Below are 23,479 nucleotides of genomic sequence, written 5' to 3'. Positions count from 1 at the left end.
CAGAAAATAAATTGCATCATCTCAAAGAACTTCTGACTAGAGAGGATCACAGATGTGGAGTATTTGTCATAAATAAATAGTGAAACACCCCCCCCCCCGAAAAAAAAGAAAAGAAATTAACTTCTGTATATTGATTTACAGATAACTTTGCTTAACTCCCTTATTAATTAAAAGAATTACAGGGGTTTTTTTGTTTTTTTTTTACTTTTCTGTGTCAACAATCATATCATCTGCACATAAGACAGTTTGGTTTCTTTCTTTCCAAACTTTATACCATATATTTTGTTTTCTTGTCTTGCTTGGCTGGCTAAGATCTCCAGAGTGAGATTGATTGCAGAAGCAGTGTGGCGTAGGAATTAATGAATAGACTTCAAAGCCAAATGCTTAAGTTCAAAACCTGGCTCTGCCAGTCTGAGACTTTGGGTAAGCTGTTTAACTTTTCCTGTAACTCATATTTTTCAAGTTATACTATGTTGAATTATTGTACATCGTTTAGTTGTTGTAAGGATTAAATTTGTTAACATGTAAAGCACTTAGTAGCTGGTAACTATGAGCACTTTTAAATTATTAATAAAAGAAAAATAGTAATAAAACCAAGTATCTTTCTACAGTTTCTGATTTTAAACAATAGTTTACCAAACATTAAATATAATGTTTGGAGCCTAGAGGTCTGGCTTCCTATTCAACATGAAAGCTCTCCTTATTCTGGGACTTCTCCTTTCTGTCACCATCCAGGGCAAGATCTATGAAAGGTGTGAGTTTTCCAGAGCTCTGAAAAGGCTTGGAATAGGTGGCCTCAAGGGAGTCAGCCTGGCAAACTGGCTGTGTTTGGCCACATGGGAAAGTAGTTATAACACAAAAGCTACAAACTACAATTCTGTAAGCAAAAGCACTAATTATGGGATATTTCAGATCAATAGCCACTACTGGTGTAATGATGGCAAAAACCTACACGCAGTTAATGCCTGTTGTATATCCTGCAATGCTTTGCTGCAAGATGTCATCACTCAAGCTGTAGAATGTGCCAAAAGGGTTGTCAGTGATCCACAAGGCATCAGAACATGGGTGGCATGGAGAAATCATTGTCAAAACCAAGATCTCACTATTTGAGGTTGTGGAATATCACTGGAATTTTCCTTCTTCAGCTCATTTTGTCTCTTTTTCATATTAAAAGAGTTGTAGTTAAGTCACACTACTGTTCTTTCAAACAAATAATGTTTTTATAGAAGCAGGAGTAAAATATGGTCTTTCTTCTAAGATGCTAAATGTTTTCTAATGTACTTTGTTGATCCTCTCAATTCTATCTTTGTTTCCTACTTCATTAATTTCTGCTCTTATGTTTATTATTTCTTTATTTTAGCTTTCATTGAATTTATTATTTTTCTTTTTTTGTTTCTTAAGTTTTCAGTTGCTTAGTACCTGACTTTTTGGTCTGTCTTCTTTTAAAATATAGACTATAAATTTAAGGCTATAAATTTCCCTTTTAAGTATTGGCTATAATGTAAACATGAATGGTACCACCAGAATTTAGACAACAGAGTAGATCTGTTGGTTATAGTCAGTGGTAGAGAAAGAGCTGCCTGGGGAAACATAATTAAATTGCCTGGCAGTAGGGATTAAAAGCTCCAGCTGTGGAATCAGAATGCCTGAGTTGAAAATTCCTAATCTGTCTCTTACCAGCTTTGTGACTTTTGGCTAGTTACTTATGCTTTAGTTTCTTCATCAGTAAAATAGAATGAATACCTAACTGACGGTGGTTTACAAGCATCAAATGAGTTAGTGCATGTAAAGTATTTATACCATCTTTCAGGCATAAACATTCGCTATTTTTAAATTTTATTTTGTCTTCATTGGTTGAAATAAGTGATCATGAATTTATTATAGTGGCATCGAGCTACCAGTTGAATGATTTTTCTTTACCAGTGCTTTGTAGCCTGCCTAATACAGAAAAGCAACCATTTAAATTGACCCAGAGTTCCAGAGTTAAGGTTTGGTACTACAAAAAAGAAAGCAGGTCAAGGACCTTAAGGATTTTATAAGACAGTGGTTGAATGCACTAAAAGAATCATTCTCAAAAGCCCCAGAAAACTTGTTCAGGGGAGCACACCACCATGGTTGAGGGCCCAGATAAGTCTGTGACTGTCTAATCTTTGCTGAGATTCTTCTCTTGCTTACTTTTCTTTCTTTTATTGCTGAGATGAACTGAGGAAGGAAGAGAAAAAAGACAGGACAGCAAACTTCATTTATTCATTTATTCAACCAATACTTAATGAGTATCAACCGTGTGCCAGGTACTTTAAAAGGTCATGACGGTATTATAGTGAACAAAAATTCCTGCTCTAGTGGGATTACATTCTAATTGGGGAAGCAGAAAAAAAATGATATGTCAGGGAATGATAAATGTTATGAAAAAAATAAAAAAGGATAAGGGGATATATTGGGGAAGAGGGTGCTGTTCTAGACAATAGTGTCAGAGAAAACCTTTCTAAGAAATAAAATTTGAGAAGAGCCCTGAAGGGAGAGAGGGAACCACGTGAAGGAGATTTCCAACAGATAGAAAGTAAATTCAAAGGTCCTATTGGTCCTATTGTGAAAGTGTTCTTAGAATGTTTAAGGAAGAGGGTGAGAGTGTGCTTAGAATGTTTAAGGAACAGGATGAGAGTGTGCTTAGGATGTTTAAGGAACAGCAAGCAATCCATTGTTACCGGAGAAACCTTAGAAAGGGGAAAGAAATCATAGAATATGAATGCAGACAGATAGCTAGGAGCAGTATCATGTAATGTCTGTACAGAAGAAGGGCTTTGGCTTTTCTTCTGAGTGAAATAGCTATGCTATTTTATATTTTTGTTGTTGTTATTTGTTTTGTTTTTTGAATGACAAATGGTTCTCACACATTTCTGCATATAAAAATCCAATCAAGTTGTCTACTCGTGCTCCAGACCTAATTGTTGAGCAGACAGTAGAGAAACTCTAGGGCCAGTTTTTCTGTCTAGCCCAGGCCTTCTTCTCCCCTGTCCATATCTCTCACCTTTTCCTTGTATGTATGTTGATTGTAAACTTCAGTCGTTATGTCATTTTTGTCTCCAGTAACCCTCAGATACCAGAACAGACAGATTTGGGGAATAACTGAGCAAGTAAGTTGCAAGGCTAGGAAGATATAGTCATTGTGAGATGTGGAATTATAGTAGGTCTAAGTGGTGCCCTGTTCTAGGATATAGCCTTGGAAGGAGACGGTGGAAGTGGAATGGAGAAGAAACAGGCATGACTCACGCACTGTTGATAAATGTTTAAAACTAACATAAAATTTTTTAAAAGTTAAATTTATTGAGGTATAATTTACATACAGTAAAATTTACCCTTTTTGAATGTACAGTTCTGACATTTGTATTGTATATTTGACAAGTGTATTGTGTTGTTCAGGTTATCCTTAAAGTAGATGCCAATATGAAATCAAGTACACAATTATTTTTTTTTTTAGGGCAACACTTGTACTAGAAGTGAGGAGGGACCCAGAAAAGACTTGGAGAGCTATCTAATCACAATGCAAGCCTAATCCAAGTGAAAAAGAGAAGGAAAAAAAGTTGTAAGTGTCCTTGAATGCTAGGAAGTCTAAGGAAAGAACCGTAGGCAAGACCTTTGGAAGCTGACCTTCTTAGGAACTTTCACAATGAATGGACCTGCCTTAGTATTCTTGCTGTGCCCAGTTATTGCCTAGGAACAGCTCATTGAAATGTAGCATTGGTTCAAATGTGGTGATGATGGATTTCTGGGCCCAGTAGCTAGGACCCTTGGTCAAATGCTCCCTGTAATTAAAAGTCTGTGAGGCACATTCATGCAGCCATCACAAGTATGAAGTCATGTAGCCCACCACAATAAAAAATACAAATTACTTCCATTACCTTATAACCTTTTAACATAACCTTCGAGAACTTGTTTTTCTTTATTTTCTAACCACAAGTATTTACATTATCTCTGAAGTCCTTCTGCAAAGTGCTTGGTAAACTTCTGGGACCAATTATCATAGTCAATCTCAACAACTTAATATATGGCTTCCATTAATAACTGAATTCATCATGCCAAAGAGACGGTTTTTCATTCCCAGTGGGCAGTTCAAAAATCACAATCCTTCTAATAGGCATGGTAGATAGCCTTTTATACCCTCACATCAGTTAGTCATTGGCTTCCACAAGGATAGGAGTTGTTTAACCTTCCAGATATCTCTGGATGAGTTAGCTAATGTCAATTATTAAGGGAAGTACAAGTGTGAGCCAATATCAGCCAACATCCATAGCAGCTGGGGGATGGTTATGCCATCCTGGTAAAGAGGATCTGGGCAGGACAGCAACATTACCTGCTTTGCCCAAGATCACTTCAGTTGTCACAAAGCTCTATCAATTCTAGTGTCTTAATATTTCTGATTATTCTGATTACCACTGGGTTAGTTCCCATTCCCTTTCATCATTTCTTGCCTAGAAAAACTGCAAGTCATCATCATCTCTCAGCTAGATTATCACAATAGCATCTTAACCGATCTCCCTGTTTTAGACCTTGTGCACTCAAATCTATTCTCAACAGAGCAATCAAAATAATCCATTCAAAACGTAAGTGCCTTTTCATGATAAAAACATATGACAAACTAAGAATAGAAGGGAACTCCACCTATCTAATAAAGGGATCTACAAAAAAACCCACAGCTATCATCATACTTGATAGTGAAAGACTGAATACATTCCCCCTACGAAAAGGTACAAGATGAAGACACCAGTGCTTACTACTTCTATTCAAAGTGCACTGGAGGTTTAGCCAGGGAAATTAAGAAAGAAAAAGCAATAAAAGGCATCCAGATTGGAAAGGAAAAAGCAAAACAGTTTCTATTTGCCGATGACATGATCTTGTATAGAAAATCCTACAGAATCCATGCATACAAAAAACAATTAGAACTAATAATTGAATTCATCAAGGTTGCAGATACAAGATCAGTATACAAAAATCAATTAAAATTCCACGTACTAGAAACGAACAATCTGAAAATAAAATTAAGAAAACAATTCTATTTATAATAGCATCAAAAATAATGAAATACTTAGGAATAAATTTGGTAAAAGATGTACAAGAGTTGTAACTGAAAACTACAAAATGTTGATGTAAGAATGTCCAAACCTGTAGAAAATTTTTTTTTTTTGCCTTTTGTGTGTGTGTGTGTGTGTGTGTGTGTGTGTGTGTTGAGAGCCCACTGGCCCATGTGGGAATCGAACCGGCAGCCTTCGGAGCTAGGAGCATGGAGCTCTAACCGCCTGAGCCACCCGGCCAGCCCAGAAAATTTTTATAAGGAGTTATCTGAGCCAAACTTACGAAAATGTCAGGAAGCAAGATCTTAAATGCTTTGAATAATGACAGCTTTGCAGTTTCTTTTATACATTTAGAATTAAGGAGGGAATGTAAGGAAGATTACATTTCTTTTTTTTTTTTTTTTTTGGAAGATTACATTTCTTACATAAAGAGTATTGTCATCTTAACAATATTAACTTTTTTGATCCATGAACACAAGATGTCTTTCCATTTATTTAGCTCTTCTTTTATTTCAACCATGTTTTTATGGGTGAAAAAAAAGATGCTGTAATACATATAACTGAAAGTAACTTCACAGGGTGATCTGATCATAAATTCCTAACTGAATTTAGCTCAGTTGATTAGAGCATAGTGCTCTTAACAACAAGGTTGCTGGTTCGATCTCCTCATGGGCCACTATGAGCTGCGCCTTCCACAACTAGGTTGAAACAACTACTTGGCTTGGAGATGACGGGTCCTGGAAAAACACACTTAAAATAAATAAAAGTTTCTTTTTAAAAAATGGGCAAAGGTCATCAATCATAAATCTTGTTAATAGTATGTACCCTTGGTATAAGGTGATGAAAATGGCACTTTACCTCTATGATCTTCCTCCCCAAAACCTCCATCCCCAGTCTAATTATGAAAAGCGCATCAGACAAATTCCAGCAGAGGGGCATCCCACAAAATACCTGACCAGCATTCCTCAAAACTGCCAAGATCATCAAAAACAAGGAAAGTCTGAGCAACTGTCACAGCCTAAGGAAAACCTGACAACTAAATGTAGCATGGTATTCTGGATGATATCCTGGAACAGGTAAAAATCAAGAAAATATGAAAAAAATATGAATAAACCATGGAATTTAGTTAATAATAATGTGTTAATATTAGTTCATTAATTGTAAAAATAAAATGTACCATATTAATGTAAAATGTTAATAACAGGAAACTGAGTCCTGGGTATATGGGAACTCTCTGTGCTGTCATTTTTTGTGTAATTCTAAATCTGTTCTAAAAATATAGTCTATTTTTTTAATGAGCAAAGGATTTGATTTTACATTCCCCAAAGGAGATCTGCAAATGGCCAATAAGTACATGAAAACATGCTCAACATTATTAGTCATTGGGGAAATGCAAATCAAAACTACAAGAAGATACTATTTCACACCCACTAAGACGGCCAAAATAAAAATAGACAGACAATAGCAAGTGTTGGTGAGGATGTGAAAAAACAAAACTCCTTATTCTTTGCTGATGGGATTGCAAGATAGTACGATTACTGTGGAAAACAGTTTGGCAGGCAGTTCCTCAACAGTTATACATAGAGTTGCCATATGACCTAACAATTCCACTACTAGACATATACTCAAAAAAGAAAAAAAAAGAAAGAAAGAAAAGAAAATACGTGTTCATACAAAACCTTGTATAGGAGTGGTTATAGCAATATTATTTAAGTACCCACCAAGTGGAAACAACCCAATGGCCTTCAACTGATGAATGAATGAATAAAATGTGTATGTCCGTACAATGGAATATGATTTGGCAGTAAAAGAAAATGAAGTACTAATATATACTACCACATGGATGAACCTCAACGTTCATTATGCTAAGTAAAAGAAGCCAGCCACAAAAGACCCATTTCAGTTAGAAAGTCAAAGTCTTCAACTGGCCAAAAATCCTTACAAGATCTACCTCCCCATTTGACCTCATATATGGCTATCCCCTGCATTCACTCTGCTTTAGCCCCTCTGGCTTCCTTGCTGTTCTCAACACTGTAAGCTTACTCCTGTTTGGGGGCTTGCATTTGCCTGGATAATTCTTCCCCAATATATCTTCATGTGTCATCACTTCAGGTCTCTTTTCAAATTTTAACTTCTCAGTGAAGCCATCCTGACTTCTACTTTAAATTATAACACATCTCCCAGAACACTCATTCTTAGTTCCAACCCATATTTTTCTCCATAGCACTTATTTACATTCGACATACTATACATATTACTTATTTATGTATTTATTGGCTGTCTTCCCACATCCAAATGTAAACTCATGAAAGCAGGAATTTTTTTCCGTTTTGTCACTCCTATATTTTCAGTACCTAGAACAGTAGCTAGCACATGGGAGATGCTCAATACATATGTATTAGCTGAATAAATGAATGAATGACATTTTATTCTTTTTGCCTCAAGTTTATTCCTGCTCAAATCCATCCTCCACCTGCAAGTCTGAGTGATCTTCCTACACATGGAATTATATCAAACCCTGGTTTGAAACCCTTCAGTAGTTTCTTATTATGTTCAGGAAGAAATATAATGAAGTATTTAAGAGTACAAGTCAGTGTCAAATTTTACTGTAACACTTATTGGTAACGTGACTTTGGGCAAGATTTTAAACTTATTGGTAAAATAGTGATAATTAGATTGCCTGTCTCTTAGAGTTGTAGTGATTAAATAATTTCACACATGTAATGTTGCCTAGATAATTGCCAAATCCATTATTTCATTAGGGGTTGCAAAATATTGATTTTTAAATTGTGCCACTTCTTTATTCATTTATTAGCAATGATCCCTCCATAAAAAACTTTCCCACATCATTTCTCTGTTTACCTTAAAGTATATTCTCTATACTAAAGACAGGATAGAAGATTGATGTTTACTGTCATTTATCAATTTTCAGAGTAATGGTTCAGTGCCCTAATAAACTCCAAAAGTGACCAAAAAAGTACATTTTGGCATCATTATGAAATCATAAATTTGTATATATTTGATTTGGTTCAACTCATTGCAATCATTCTTTTTGATCCTCAGATTGCCCCGTATTTGGCTACTGGAAATCCCTTTCTAGTTGGCTCTTGTATCATTTTGACACACCACCAATAGTCTAATAATTTCCTTGGTTTCAGGCACGAGGTATTTTAGGCTCACGTTGACATTTCTTGTTCCAAGCCTGGAATCAGCCATTTCTCCAAGGAACTCTAGATGCTTTTTAATGGGAAATGGTATTTAGAGACCACAATTTGGACACCAGAGGAAACTAATTGCTATTGGGTTAGAGCACACATTTTTAAAAGATTCTGAGTTATTAGAATACAGTTTGCATAATATCACTATTTTCCTTAGAAGGTTACGTTAAAGACTAGAGAATGGAGACTTTTCAATTAAGCAATCAGTTTCACAATGAAATAGACGAAATTTATTAATCAGAAGCTCAGTATTATTTGTGTTTTTCTTTTCTTTTTTAAAATTTCCCCTGAGAAATAAAAGTTTGGGCTGGAAATAAAGTGTAGGGCAGAAAGATGGTTTGAAAATGAGCTGTCTGTTAGATTTGAAAAGAAAGTTTTCTGTAGAATTATCAGAGGCAGAGACAAATCAAAATTTCTCTTGTTAGCCAAAGAAATATGTAACCTTGAAATGCGGAGGAGACAGAAAACAATGCATTGGTTCCTGCAGGAAGAGAGTTATGGAAGGAAAGGAGTGTCGGCAAATTAAATGAAATACCTACTGCTTCTTTTTGGTGGCCAGCCCAGAAATGCTCAATTATTATGCAGTCATTGTATTTACTAATTTGGCAAGCTAGTCAACAGAGAATCAAAGGATAAGTAACGTAGCTTATTTACACACCAGAAGAGAACTGACCTCAAAATCCACAGTTTACCATTGTCCTTACTTCCCTCAAACTTAAAACTTCTTGAATCTTGGTTGAGGACCACTTTGCATCTAAAACATGTGTTGGTTTTGACCTTTATCTAATACTCATGACTTTATTTTGGTTAAGAGAAGTGAGATGAATGCTGGCTGGACATCTTGTGATTTGGATTAAATTTCCTGTCAGGGGTCAGTTTCAGGGCTTCCAGGAGTTGGGTTTAGCCAGAGAATCACACCTCAAACAGGATGTTTTTCCAACTGGGTCTTTTTTCACAAAGTCCTTTTCAAAGACAATTGCTTATTTCAAAGGCAGTAGTTCTCATACCTGGCAGCCTATTAGAATCACCTGAAGAGTTTTAAAAACAATACCATGCCTATCTCCCAGAGATGCTGCTTAAATTGGTTTGGGGTGGGGCATAGGCTTCTTATGTTCTAAACCGTCCCTAGGTGATTCGAATATGTAGCTAAGGATGAGAACCACTGTTCTAAATAGAGTGAAAACCTAAAGGCTTTTGAAAAAAATAGTGGCTTTTGATAATAAGACAAAAAATGTATACATAGAGGACAATATATTCCAATCTAGTTGATTATACTGCCCCTCAGTAAAATATTTTAAATGCCTTCTAAATACATGTATATTTATTTTTGTGTAAATTATATATAACACAAACCATAAAATTAAAAGATATACATATGACACAAACAATATTTCTGAAATGGTTTATATTTTACTTTTAATTGTATAAAAAACCCTTTTACTCCTTTCTATTGAGAGCAAGAGACAATAGGCTTTATTCTTGTTAAATATCTTGTGAAACAGTAATTTGAAGATCTATTTATAAGTTTAATTCATTTCTGTACTTGATTTTAATGGATAGTATAGTTAAAAAATATAATTCATAAAAGGATCTGTGAGTCCTTTCAATCCTGATACTAAAAGCTGTGAATAACTAAGTAACTGTATTAGCTATCTATTGCTATATAGCAATAATAGCATGAACTGAGTGGCTTAAAACAACACACATTTTCGAGCATATTATCTCAGAGTCTCAGAGAGTCAGGAATTGGTGCATGGCTCTTCAGGGTTTCCCAGAGTTATAATCCGCTAGTTCACCAGGGTTGCCATCTCATCTGAGGCTGGATAAGAATTCGGTTGTGGATGTTGGCAGTATTTAGTTTTTTGCAGGCTGCTGGATTGAGGGCCTCTTTTCTTGCTGGTTGTGAACAGGAGATCACCCTCAGCTCTACAAGGTGTCCTTCTCCATATGGTAGCTCACAACATGTCAGCTTGTTTCTTCCAATCCAGCAAAGGAGAGAAAAGAGTCCTCTAGCAAGACTGTTACAATCTTATATAATATAATCACATACAGATAACCACATACATACAGTTACCTTTGTTATATTCTGTTGGATAGAAGCAAGTCAAAAGTCTCACACATTCAAAAGGAAGGGCCACATAAGGTACTAAATACAAGGAGGCAGGGATCATGGAGACCACCCTAGAGTCTGTTTATTACACTAATTAAATACCTAAAAGTAAGTGGAGAAAGAAAAAGGAAAAGCTATTTTTCACGGTAATAAGCCAACTAATAAATATAGAAGGAGTGATAAATAGGAAATCACTATTTTCAATCATCATGGCAATAAAAGATATAAATAAAAATAATCAAGGGATACTAAAACCACTGAATAAAAATATGTTGGAGAATAAGATATTTACATATTCTCAAAGTATATCCTCATAGACTTTCCTTCCAACCAAATTTATCCTCTAGCATAAAACATCTAAAAATTTGGACAGAATATTTGAAGCAATACTTTTCAGATGTTGGAAAATAGAAAGAGTGATCCTTGAGAGAAGGGAAACAAATGAGGTGAGCACTATAATTGCCCTAGCTTACTTCATGGAGAGAATTTCCTGCTATAGTCCAAGGAGGGAGAACTCAGAGTCCAGCATTCTTTGAGTTGCAGAGACAGTGTTGAAAATTTGAGAAGCACAAGGTGGATAGAATTTGCAGGGTAAAGTACCAGAGAGGAGAGAGCAGCATAGAGACGAGAGAGCACTTTGGAGATCTTCAGAAGGTTCCCCTCATCTGGGTACTGATCAGTACATGTATGTAAGAAAAGTCTCCAAGGCGTGGGAAAGGAAATGGAAAAATCCTGGTCTCACATTGACTGGAAACATTTCATGTTTCCAAGAGCAAGAGTAGGTCATTAGGTAGAGTATTGCTTCAGTTGTGTAGCAAAATTATCCCTAGACTAAAAGCTGTTCTGACTAAAAATTATCCCTAGACTAAAAGCTGTTCTGACTAAAAATTATCCCTAGACTAAAAGCTGTTCTGACTAAAAATTATCCCTAGGCTAAAAGCTGTTCTGACTAAAAATTATCCCTAGCTACCTAACAAAGCTTAAAAGCGAGTCTTGAAAGAATCAAAGTGTTTCTTGGAACAAAGCTCAAGAATATTTATGGAATTATAAAAATATCTCTCACCCAATAATTAACAAAGTAAGGCATTCAATAAAAAATTAACGGTCATGCAAAGAAGCAAAGAATATAACCCATGATGAGGAGAAAAATCAATCAGTAGACAACAGATCCAGAAATAGCGTAGATGATAGAATTAATAGACAAGGACATTAAAATTATTATAACTACATTTCATATGTTCAAAAAGGTAGAAGGAAGCATGCATGAGCATGTAAAACAGAAACATGAAAGATATGGTAATTAAGTTCGCGAACTCATTCTAGAAAAAGTGCTACATACCTCATTGCTGAATATCACTACAGTCACCTTCAAAGTATTCCCCTTGGGAAACTATGCACCAATACCAGCACCTAGTCCACTTTTCAAACAAATTTTTGAACTCTTTTTCTAGAATGATCATTAGAGCTGTTGTCGTATTACCCTTGATGTCCTGAATGTCATTAAAATGTCTTCTCTTCAATATTTCCTTTATCTTTGGGTAAAGAAAGTAGTCATTGGGGGCCAGATCAGGCGAATAGGGAGGGTGTTCCAATACAGTTATTTGTTTACTGGCTAAAAACTTCCTCACAGACAGTGCTGTGTGAGCTGGTATATTGTCACGATGCAAGAGTCATGAATTGTTGGCGAAAAGTTCAGGTCACCTAACTTTTTCATGCAGCCTTTTCAGCACTTCCAAATAGTAAACTTGGTTAACTTTGTCCAGTTGGTACAAATTCATAATGAATAATCCCTCTGATATCAAAAAATGTTAGCAACATTGTTGCAACAAGATTGCAAACTTAATTGTCAAACCTATAGATAGTATAATCATAATAAGGAAATAGTATGAAGAACTTTATGCCAAAATTTTGCAAACTTAGATGAAATGTATAAATTCTTTGAAATACATAAACTACCAAAGCTTACTCAAAAAAGAAACATAACCTGGATAGTTATTATAAACACTCAACTCTCGGTTATAAGCCTTCCCACAAAGGAAATTTCAGTGCCAAATGTTTTAACCAATTATTTCTACCAAACATTTAAGGAAGAAATAATACTAATTTACAAACAGTACACAAAAGTTTCAAGAAAATATTTCCCAACTCAATTTATGAGGCAGCATTACACTGATGCCCAGACTAGAGACAACAATGTCTCTTATAGCTGTGTTTATTTTATCAAACCAATATTCTGTCAAAGTTCATGCATTGGATTTGGTTATCCCTCTTTAGTGTATTTTTATTTAGAACAATTATTCCACCTTTCTCTCTCTCTCTCTCTCTCTCTCTCTCTCTCTCTCTCTCTCTCTCTGTCGACATCAGTTTTCTGAGGAGTCATCAGTTATCTTGTGAAGGTCGTATTTTCTGGATTTGTCTATTTTTTTCTTAGTAGTATAATTTATCTTTTCTTCTATCTCTTATATTTCCTGTAACTGGAAGTTAGGGCTGAAGGTTTGCTTAAACTCAGTCAAACATTTGGACAAGAATATTGAATAGTTTTGCTATGTACTTTGACCCCAGATCTCTAAATTGTAAAGATATGTTTTTCTCTTTGCAATTAGCAACAAAATAACTTGTGGGTAATGCTTTGGCACAGTGCAAATATCTTGTTCTCCAAAAGCCTTTCACTCAATGATTTTAGCATCCAATAATTTTTGTTACCCTAACCAATTATTTTGTGAGTAGAGAAATGTCAGTTTCTTAGTTCTACTATTTCTTTTATGTTTGTTGAAAGAAATTTTCCTATAAACATTGACATTTTCCTATAAAGAAAAGCTTTCTTCATCTGTTGAACATTATCCATAATTCCTTCTAAAAAAGCAGGGTAAATGCTTAATGTCTTTTAGTTGCCAATTTTCAGACTAGTGTATATAAAAGTTTATTTTCAATTAGTTCCTTCTCTTTCTGTGTCTATCTCTGAGCATCACTATGGACTTAATTTTTATTTATCCAATGTTTTAAAATCACAGTCATTATTCTTTTTGATTCTCAAAGTATCCCAAATTTGGTCAATGAGAATTCCTTCACACTGGCTCCTTCTGCTTGTGATATGTCTTCCACTAGTCTTTGAGAAGTTCATTGTTTTCTGGCTCAATGAGATTATCCCAAGCTCACTTTGTACTTTCCCTGCCCCATCCCATACCTTTTATAAACTATTTATTTAAGGAACTGTGGCTCATTTTAGTAAAAAAACAACAGCGATCACAATATGGGTGATTACTATTGGAGTTTGTCTTCATTTAGATTCCCCTGAAAGGAGACCCTGAGACAAGAATTAGAGTACAGGTGTTTTCTTTGGAAGATGATCCTAAGAAGTACAAATCAGGAAGTGGGGAAATGAATCAGGGAAGGAAAAAAAAGCCAATAAAGTGTGCATTCACGAACACATAACTGTTATGAGCAAATGGGGCTCAATCCTGCTGGGAACCCTCTGAGGGACTGCCTAGAATGTGCCCCAGAACTGTCCCACAAAGGGACAGAAATGCTGGGAAATATATCCACTAACTCCCATCCCTCATTGTTCAAGAACTATTCCCAGATTGTAAAAGCCCAGGAGTTCTATCAGGTGCTTGACTTTTCAAGTTTACTAAAGCTTCAGGTGAATCTCAGAGCAGGCATATGAAGATATGAGACAGGACATCCCTAGAATCTACTACTGGTTAATGCTTCTAGGTACTTTCTTTAAACTTTTATTTATTTTAAGTGGTTTTTCCAGGACCCATCAGCTCCAAGTCAAGTAGTTGTTTAAATGTAGTTGTGGAAAGTACAGGTCATAGTGGCCCATGTGAGATCGAACCGGCAACCTTGTTATTAAGAGCACTGCAGAAGAGCACCGCGATCTAACCAACTGAGCTAACCAGCCACCCCTGCTTCTAGGTACTTTCAAAAGACAAAGCTAGGTGATATAATATTTTTTTTTTGGAAAATTGAATTCATATTAATATTTCCAATCCAAAATGAACATTACAGGATTTTTTTCTTTACTTTCTCATTTTATATTGTATCTCTTTTCTCTTATACTGAAAATCTTGTTTCTGAATAATATTAACAGTTACTTATTTGTTTTATCCTGCAATGTACTCGTACATCATTAGATTTAAAATTACATTACCAATGTTACTACTACCAATACAATTATTGAATAACATTTAATATTTCTTTGAATGTTTTTTCATGCTTAGAATATGCCCCCCTGACTCTATTCAGAATATATAAAGAATACTTACAACTCAATAATAAAGAGACAAATAATCCAATTTAAAAATGAGCGAAGGATTTGAATAGATATTCCTCCAAAGAAGATATTATACAAATGGTCAATAGCACATGAAAAGTCATTAAGAAAATGTAAATCAAAAATACTTCACATTCATAAGATGACTAAAGCAAAAAAGACAGACAATAACAAGTGTTGGTGAGGATGTAGAGAAATTAGAACCTTTGATCATTAATGGTGGGATTGTAAAATGGTGTGGTCACTTTGAAAACTGGCAGTTCATCAAAATGTTAAAAATAGAGTTACTTTGGAAAACTGTTTGGCAGTTCATCAAAATGTTAAAAATAGAGTTACCATACGACCAAACAATTTCTAGTCCAACAGAAATGAAAACATGTCCACACAAAACTTGTACACAAGCGTTCATAGCAACATTAGTAATAATAGCCACAAAGAGAAAACAACTGAAATGTCCATCACCTGATGCAAGAATAAACAAAATGTGGTATCCCTATGTAATGGAATGTTATTCAACTATAACAAGGAATAAAGTACTGGTAAATGCCACAACATGGATGAACCTTAAAAACATTATGCTCAGTGAAAGAAGCCAGTCACAGAAGACCATGTATTATATGAAATGTCCAGAATTGACTAATTTGTCATAACCACACCTCAACAGTCAAGTTCAGGCTCAACCCCTTCTCCATCCTCTTTGCTTCTCCCTCCCTCAGCATACCTCCAATCTAGTCTTAGCTATAGGAAACTTACTCTTTTATCATGTGCACTTGCAGCCTAAGGTTTTAACTCTCAAAAGTCAAGAAACAACTTTTTAGTCTGCTATGTTATTTCTTCCCAGATGTAGTGAATGAGGTAGTAAACTCACGGAATGGTAGAAGAACAAAAGGTAGAAGGAAATGCAGAGGAACAGTTGCAATTTGTTTATTTCCCCACTAATTAAGATTCATCTTGTTAGTAATTCAAGAATCTCCTAGAAGAAAATTACCATTTTTGTACCCAGGGATTAAGGGCATCCAGGTCTCTTGCTGGGGCTGAGAGATTTGTACCCTGATTCTGATGGAAGAGCCTTCCTTCTCTGTCTGAGCAACCAGGCCCAGCTGCATACAATGGGCAAGGTTTCAAATACACCTGGACACCTCCTGAGACATTCTGCTCCCAAGTTCCCAATATTCCAGTTCATATAAGTTTCCCTGGGTGAATTGGCAGGAAAAGCATCACATGGCTGAGCTGAGGACCTTACGTGTTTGAGGACAAACAAGTTCTTGTGCTTTATAGAGCCCAATGAAATGGACCCTTATTTTTCCAGGGGCTTCTACAGTATACGCACATGTCTCCCGGAAGGGAGCACCAATTTAGGAAAAGAAACAAAAGAGACAGAGTTTTCTAGCTTTGGAGACAGACAAACCTGAATTCCAGTTCTAGATGTTTCACTAACCAATTGTATGACCACAGGAGGATCATTTAACCTCTAAGCTGCATCACTTCATCTATAAAATGGATATGACAATGCCCCCAAAGGACCCAAATGAGGCTCAAATGAGATAATACAGTCAAAAGGCCTCATAAACTATTTGTCCCTGTGCAAACACACGCCATTGTTATTGTGAGGATGATTGTTTCCTGTATGACCAAAGTGGCTGGTGGATTTCCTGCACATGAAGTGTGCTTCTGCTCAGACTCTGGCTGCTGTGCTGAGTCCCAGGGAAGCCAAGCTGAATTTCTGCTTTCATCCAAACAGTTTACTTTATAACTTGGCTGTGCTTTAGCATGGGCTGGCATTGAACAGGAACTGTCCAGGAAGCTGTGCCTAGCCAATCTGGGCCTCCCGAGATAAGGGACTGGAAAATCATTATCTGGATCCTGTATGTCATAGAAAAGGGTTTCTCAGTTTTTGTCTCTTGGCTCCAGTTTTTGAGCTGTCCCATCCCACTCCTATCCTCACCTCTCTGCTTTCTCCGTTTCCTGTCCCTGCTTCCCCTGCTCATGCTCACAGATGTACTCTTTAGGCTCTGGCCTGGGCTGTACCTCGCTGGACCATTAATCATCTATGTAGCCCACCACTGAGTCTTTCTGTGGCTGGTCTCAAGAGTAAGGGCTGCCTGAATAATTTGCCTCTCTAATCATATCTAGATCCAGGATCGCAGGGCTGCTTAGAAGGAGAGACCACTAGCCTTGGTGAAAGTTGCAGAGGAGAACAGGGCAACTCTGGCACCTCCCCACAATCCCCACAAACTGACACACATGCCCGCAGACATATACACACTAACACATGTACATTCCACACACACGATGGGCTTACACAGAGACATGTGTATTGACGTGATCACACACACACACACACACACACACACACAACTACACACTGACACAAATACCTTAGGTCAGAAGGTCTAGATGGGGAAGAAAAAGTGATTGGCTGTGATTCTCTTTTAATCCAAAACGCCTGAGACAAACATGTGAAAACTTGACATATAGGACTCGGAATTCTGAGAGATATGCCCTTTCTGTCTTTGATAACCTCTTTCACTAAGATCACAAAAGTAACAAAAGTTGCCTTTTATTGAATGTGACTGTGTTCAGTACTGCCTTGGCTGTTTTGTATATGCCATCTCATGGAGACTCACCACAGCTCTACACAACCAGAATATTCCAGGCCTCACCAGACTATGGGTTCAAAAGACACTAATGTCTAATCACAGCAGTGCTTAGCCTCCATTTGCCATGCAGTACCTCAGTCCCCCTCAAAAGTCTCCCCAGATATTCCAAGGAGTACTCAAAGGTGTCTCATAGGAATTGAGAGAAAATTATTTATGTTCTTACGCTCCAGCTACCTCTTCCAGGAACCTTCCTATTGCGTGGCACCCTCCACCAGAATATTCCAGGAGGCATAGGCATCCTGTCCACCTCTGGGCTTGACACTGTAGTTTGTAGTAGAGAAGGGGAAAAGGGGGAATTATCATTTCCCTAACTTTGTCACTAGGGCCCCAAAACTTCCCCAAATTTGCCCCAAGTCTCACAAGATTTGAGGCACATCATGCTTCAGCCCTTTTATAGCAGATGCTATTGGTACCCTGACCTGACCCTTTGGGCCTTATCACTTAAGTACTCACTAACACACTTCCATCTGCCTGCATCTGCATGTCTTTGCCTGATGGCCACTCCATCCATGTATATGGCAGGCTGGACCTGCAGTGACAGGGGTGGTGGTGAAGGGAATTAATACCCCCTGGAGGATTTCTCAACCAGAGACTGATGGGGGGTGGTGTGTATATACCCTAGTTCCTCACCCTTGGCATTCAATAACTCTCAGGCCTGTATTCTACAATTTCCCACAATTTCTCTATGGGATTAAGTTCCAGTCACCTACAGTGATAGCTGGTTTGATAACTTGTTCTTTATTGACCTCCTTACCTTCCCTTTCTCTCCCCTTACTTCCCTACTAGTGTTTCCTGTACCACTTGATAAACTACTTGCTCTTGAATTCTTGTCTCCAGGTCTGTTTTTAGGGGAATTCAAATTAAGGCACCCACTCTCCAAGGAGACATCAGTCCCTTTGGCATATATGGGTATAGGGACTGAGTCCCTGACATTCCCTCCATTCATTTCCCCAGGAACCTCCTCATGTGTATTAACTCCAGCCCACTAGTTCTACCACAGTCCAGACTCTGAACTGAGTTTGGGTTTAGCTGGGACATGGTACTCCACTTGCAAGAGGAGGGAACTGAGGGCCCAAGAAGGAAAGTGATGTGCTTCCTTCTGCCTGTATCTGTGCTGAGGTTGGCTCCTCTGGCCTTGGTGTAGCGCTAAGGGGCTATTCATAGCTGTTCCTGGGTGGGAGCTTTGAATGTGGAAACTTAGATGGGTTGCTACATCACAATGCTGCCCTTAATCTCAGCAGCATGGCGACTTGAGGCTGGAGCTTTCAAAAAGACTTTACTAAAGGCTTGAAGGTGACATGGCAAATAAACACAGAGAGTAATATGATATTAGATCACCTATCTCACAAATGATAGTCGCTATCTCCATCCAAGGACATCTATTCCCATTCTAACTTTCAGCTGCTTTCATTTGGTGTGCTGGGCATAATCTGTCTCCTCCTGACCTGCCTGAGGCTGGTCTGCAGAGTTTCCTTTTCCTGGACACTGGAGTGGTTATGACTATCCAAATTCGCTGTCTCTATCAAAATATCTATTGAGTCAAAAAGCATATAATTCCAATTCATCTACAAGCAGTAGAGACTTCTTACACAAGATGAGACCTCAAGATATCTGCTTTTTCTTTGCTGGTCTAGTGTCTTTGTCAGCTCTGCATACAGTGGTCACTAGGTATCTAGGACGTTACTCTGGCTACTCCCTTTGCCTTATCTGCAGGTTTGTCTTAGTTTCCGCCCACTGTCACTGACCAAATGCCTGGATTTTCTAATCAAATCTGCAACTGGCTCAGCATTTCTGCCTATTCTGCCTTTCTTTCATCCCAATGCTTTTGGGAAGATTTTGTCTGGTAGCACATGAAGATTACAGAGTAATCTTTTCCACCTTTAGAAGGTTTTGACAGGTTGAAGTTTTTCACTGTAGAAGACATGGCTGGTCACCCAGTGCCATTTATACTCCTTCCACACACACAGCAAGAGCAGGCTTGAAAGTCCACATTGAGTTCTTGAGAGGTGCCAGAGAGTGCTATATGCCCCTTTGAAAAGTACCTGAGACCTCTGATGTTTCATCAGCTGTTATTATTCAGAATGCATTGTGGTTGATGAGTGGCTTGTGCTAGCCTGGGGAAATTGAGTTTATCACTTCCTTGACAACAGAATGGGGAAAGAGACGAGGAAACTCAGGGGGTCTATTTCTTGGACTTTACTAAGAAGCAGCAGTTGACCTTGCTATTGGGCCTACCTTGCTATTGCTGTTATCACTGAATTATAGAGAAAGAAAATCACCAACTGCATGGATAGCTGGTGAGGTCAGACCATCCAGCTTTGGGCCAAGGTGTAAGTTGAGTATATATATGAAGTCAGTTATACTCCACTTCCAGAAAAATAACAACACGGCCATACCTTTTCTAAGTCCCTAATGGTTTAGATAGATCTGTTTTATTTATTTGTTTGATTGAAAAAGCTGTCCTGTAGTTTTTTGTGAAAGAATCAGAAAGGGGATGGGGTCAGGATACCTGGAAACCACACCTGGTAAGTCACACCTGCTTTGTTCAGTGTTCTGCAGATCTGGGACTCAGGAAAGAGTCTGAAAGAACTCAGTAGAAGACGTTATCTGGTCAGGCTGACATCTGCTGATTCAAGTCCCTGTAGGCCTTTTATTCTTAAGTTTTTAAGGTGCCCAGCACAGTCCTGGTACATAGCAGGTGTTTAATAAATTGTTTTTGAATAACAGATGAATGGATTTCAATAGCAAGTCTCTTCAAAAGTGAGTGAAGAAGGCTAGAGGAGAAGTGAGTTTGAAGCTCAAGTCACCATTTAGTGAAGGAGGACTGGGAATGAAGTACACAGGTTTAAAAAAAAAGGGTGTGACTATGTTTTGGTCTCAAATCAACCTCAGTTGATATGGATTCTGCCTGGACCTGAAATTTCTTATCTGAAAACCTAGTAGTGGGAGCAGATCCACCCAGATGTGCTGAGTATCTAGTTCTCTGGATTATTTCAGACCAGACCCAGTATGCAACACTTGGCTAAAAAAGCATGTTCTTTCTCAACCAGAAAGCCGAAAACCTCCTTAAGATTTTTGAATCCATCCCTCAGGGCACAAGAAGGCATTCCTCATAGTATAGAGTTAGAGTGGCAGAGAAGAGGCTCCCAAGGCAGACAATGCCTCCAAGACTTATTAGCCCTGATAACTAAAGCTCTTGGCTGTCCAGCAAGCTTTCCCATTCTCCTTCTTTGGGTAGCAAAATTTGTTTTTCCTGTCATGGAACACATAACTCAGCCATGGCCTGCCATAGCAGTCCATCTCAATGGCTCAGTGATTGATCCACCGGAAACACGTGACCAAAGTAGAGATAATCAGAGTCTTTTCTTGGCTTAATCTATAGACTGGGAGAGAAGCCCTCTCCTTTTTTGGTTCTAGGTTCTTATCTGAGATAATGTAAGCCTGGAGCTGCTGGGTACCATCTCTCCTACAGTGCAGGGAGCCTGATAGCTATAGAAGAGAAACCAAGTGAGTGAAAGAGTACCCAATAATACAAATACCTAGCACTTAGTAGACACTTAGAAAATGTCAGTTTCCTTTCACCATAAGCCTTGTAAATTCAGTCCTCAGTCAAAAATCTTTTTGTTCTTTAGCTTTTTGGATAACAAATGGTCCTTCTGGGGCCTCTACTCTGCCTATAATCTCTAGTTTTTATTCTCCTCAGCCAGGGAGTTCTGATGAAATGTTGGCAGGGCAAGTCCAGTAGAGGAGTTTCATAGAACTAAGGGCACAGAGATAAACCAGGCAGATGTAGTCTCTGTCCTCAGGGAGTTGATAGTTTAGAAAGAAAAAAGACTCTAGCACACAGAATGACAATACAATATTCCAAATGCAATGACAGAATTGTGCACTGGAGGATGTGGGTGGGATGGATAAAAAGTCACAGCGAGATGCAGAGCAGGGGAATGAAACTTCAGACTTCAGAACTGCATGCTCCACCCACAAAGTCAGTACAGCTAAATTCTCCAGGTAGCTGGTTCTGGTACCACATACAATATATCCAGCTTCTGTGCTGCTGTACGGACTGCTCCAGCATTGACTGCTGCTAACGGGGACTTCTGAACTTTCACTACAAATACTTACTTTCCAGAAGACAGCGCTGGGAGACCTGGACAGCTCAGGACTTCTATCCAAACACAGCTATGGCTCTTAGGGAGGAGGAATGGACAGGGAGAACTAGATGCAGGAGGGAGGGAAAAGCAGGCAGGAGAAAGTAGTGACTGAAGGGCAGGTATGGGCAACCTGGAAGAAATGCAGGCACTTACAGTACAGCTCCAGAGGACCCATTCATTCATCTGTCCTGTCAGAAAGCCTCACTCCTCAGCCTTCTAAGGAAGAATCTTCATTATCTTCATCAAGGAGGTGGGAAGAAACCATGCATAGCTCTGCCCTGTCCTGAAGAAGCACTAGTCCATAAACATCTAAGAAAATGCTCAGTCCATGAGTGATAAAAAAATTAAAGCAACATTGAGATACCACTTTTTACCTTTTACATTAGGAAAATATCAGAGCCTCCATTTCCTAAGAGTTAGAAAGGTGCAAGCAAATAAGAACTCCCAGTCACTGCTGGTGAAAGTGTAGGTTGAGGCTCTTTCTGGAAAGCAATTGGTCTTAAAATGCCTATATCATTTGATGTGATGATTTCACTTACCTGTCCATTCTAAGAAGAGAAATTGACATATGGAGGCAATAGTAGACATCTTTTGGGTATCTTCTCAGCTTACAATGATTCACCCTTCCCTGAGAACAGAGGGACTTATTCATTCATCACTTTCCTTACTTTAACCTCAGAAGTGGGACCTTGATCTACTGGCCCCTGTTGATTGGACCAGAGTAGACACCTGACCAAACTAGATCAATTATATTGTGTTTCTCACCTAGGAATTCTGTTTTAGTTTGGGCTGATATCTTGAATGGAAGTAGTGTAAAAATTCAGGAACTGTGTCAGGCTATTATCCTCCAAGTGGAATGAAAAACAGAGAATGCCAGTTGGCAAGGAGAGGAGAACGAGGTAGAGATATGGAGAGAAGCAGAGTTCAGAGAGAGACAAAGTATTACAGGGAGCATTCCATTGCACATTCTAGTTATTTTTGGCATTCCTTTCTCTTCATTCTGTGAAACACTCCAGTATCCTTATAACAGCTTATATTATTCCCTTAAGCAAACTTGAGTGGGTTTCAATTACTTGCATCCAAAGCTTATCATAGCTTTATAGGTAAGGGGATGGTTGACTAAATAATTGTACATTATTTGAACAGTAGAGCATCAAACTGCCATTAAATATGTTTTAGAGGATTACTTAATGACATGTAAAATGTTCAATGTACCATGAAGAGTAAAAGTATCAGAATATACCATTTTCTGTGCACAGAGAAACATTTATAAACATATAAAACTTTTAACAATAGTTACTCTGGGGTAAACTTTCATTTTTTACTTAATACTCGTACGCTTTTGTTTTATTTGAATTTATGCATGGAGCATTGCTAATATTAGAAGCATTTTCCATGCTGCTATATGCTTTTTTTTTTTTTTAAGATTTTATTGGGGAAGGGGAACAGGACTTTATTGGGGAACAGTGTGTACTCCCAGGCCTTTTTTTCCAAGTCAAGTTGTTGTCCTTTCAATCTTAGTTGTGGAGGTCGCAGCTCAGCTTCAGGTCCAGTTGCCGTTTTCTAGTTGCAGGGGCGCAGCCCACCATCCCTTGTGGGAGTTGAACCGGCAACCTTGTGGTTGAGAGGATGCAGTCCAACCAACTGAGCCATCCGTCAGCGGCAGCTCAGCTCAAGGTGCCATGTTCAATTTTAGTTGCAGGGGCGCTGCCCACCATCCCTTGCGGGACTTGAAGAGTTGAACCGGCAAACTTATGGTTGAGAGCCCACTGGCCCATGTGGGAATCGAACTGGCAGCCTTCAGAGTTAGGAGCATGGAGCTCTAACCACCTGAGCCACCGGACTGGCCCTGCTATATGCTTTTTTTTTGTATATGTGCTGCCGAACCGAGCACTGCTATATGCTTTTTAATTGCTATCATTATAATGGTTACATAACATTGCGTTGTAAGAGGATATCATGACATATTAAACGAGTCTTTACTATTTATTAAGC

At 38.0% G+C, this 23,479-nt stretch overlaps 1 protein-coding gene across 1 annotated transcript; it reads left to right on the top strand.

The window, feature by feature from the left end:
• Nucleotides 1-687: 687 nt before the first annotated feature.
• LOC308501521 (lysozyme C-like) lies at nucleotides 688-1,110 on the top strand (the record flags this gene model as incomplete). The annotated part of the gene is made up of 1 exon (XM_081058043.1): nucleotides 688-1,110. The coding sequence occupies one exon, from the start codon at nucleotides 688-690 to the stop codon at nucleotides 1,108-1,110; it is 423 nt and encodes a 140-aa protein (XP_080914169.1).
• Nucleotides 1,111-23,479: the final 22,369 nt, after the last annotated feature.

The sequence above is a fragment of the Rhinolophus hipposideros genome, assembly GCF_964194185.1.
Source record: "Rhinolophus hipposideros genome assembly, chromosome: 8".
NCBI lineage: Eukaryota > Metazoa > Chordata > Mammalia > Chiroptera > Rhinolophidae > Rhinolophus > Rhinolophus hipposideros.
Note: the sequence above shows the minus strand (reverse complement) of the source record. Positions and strands in the feature narration are given on the sequence as shown.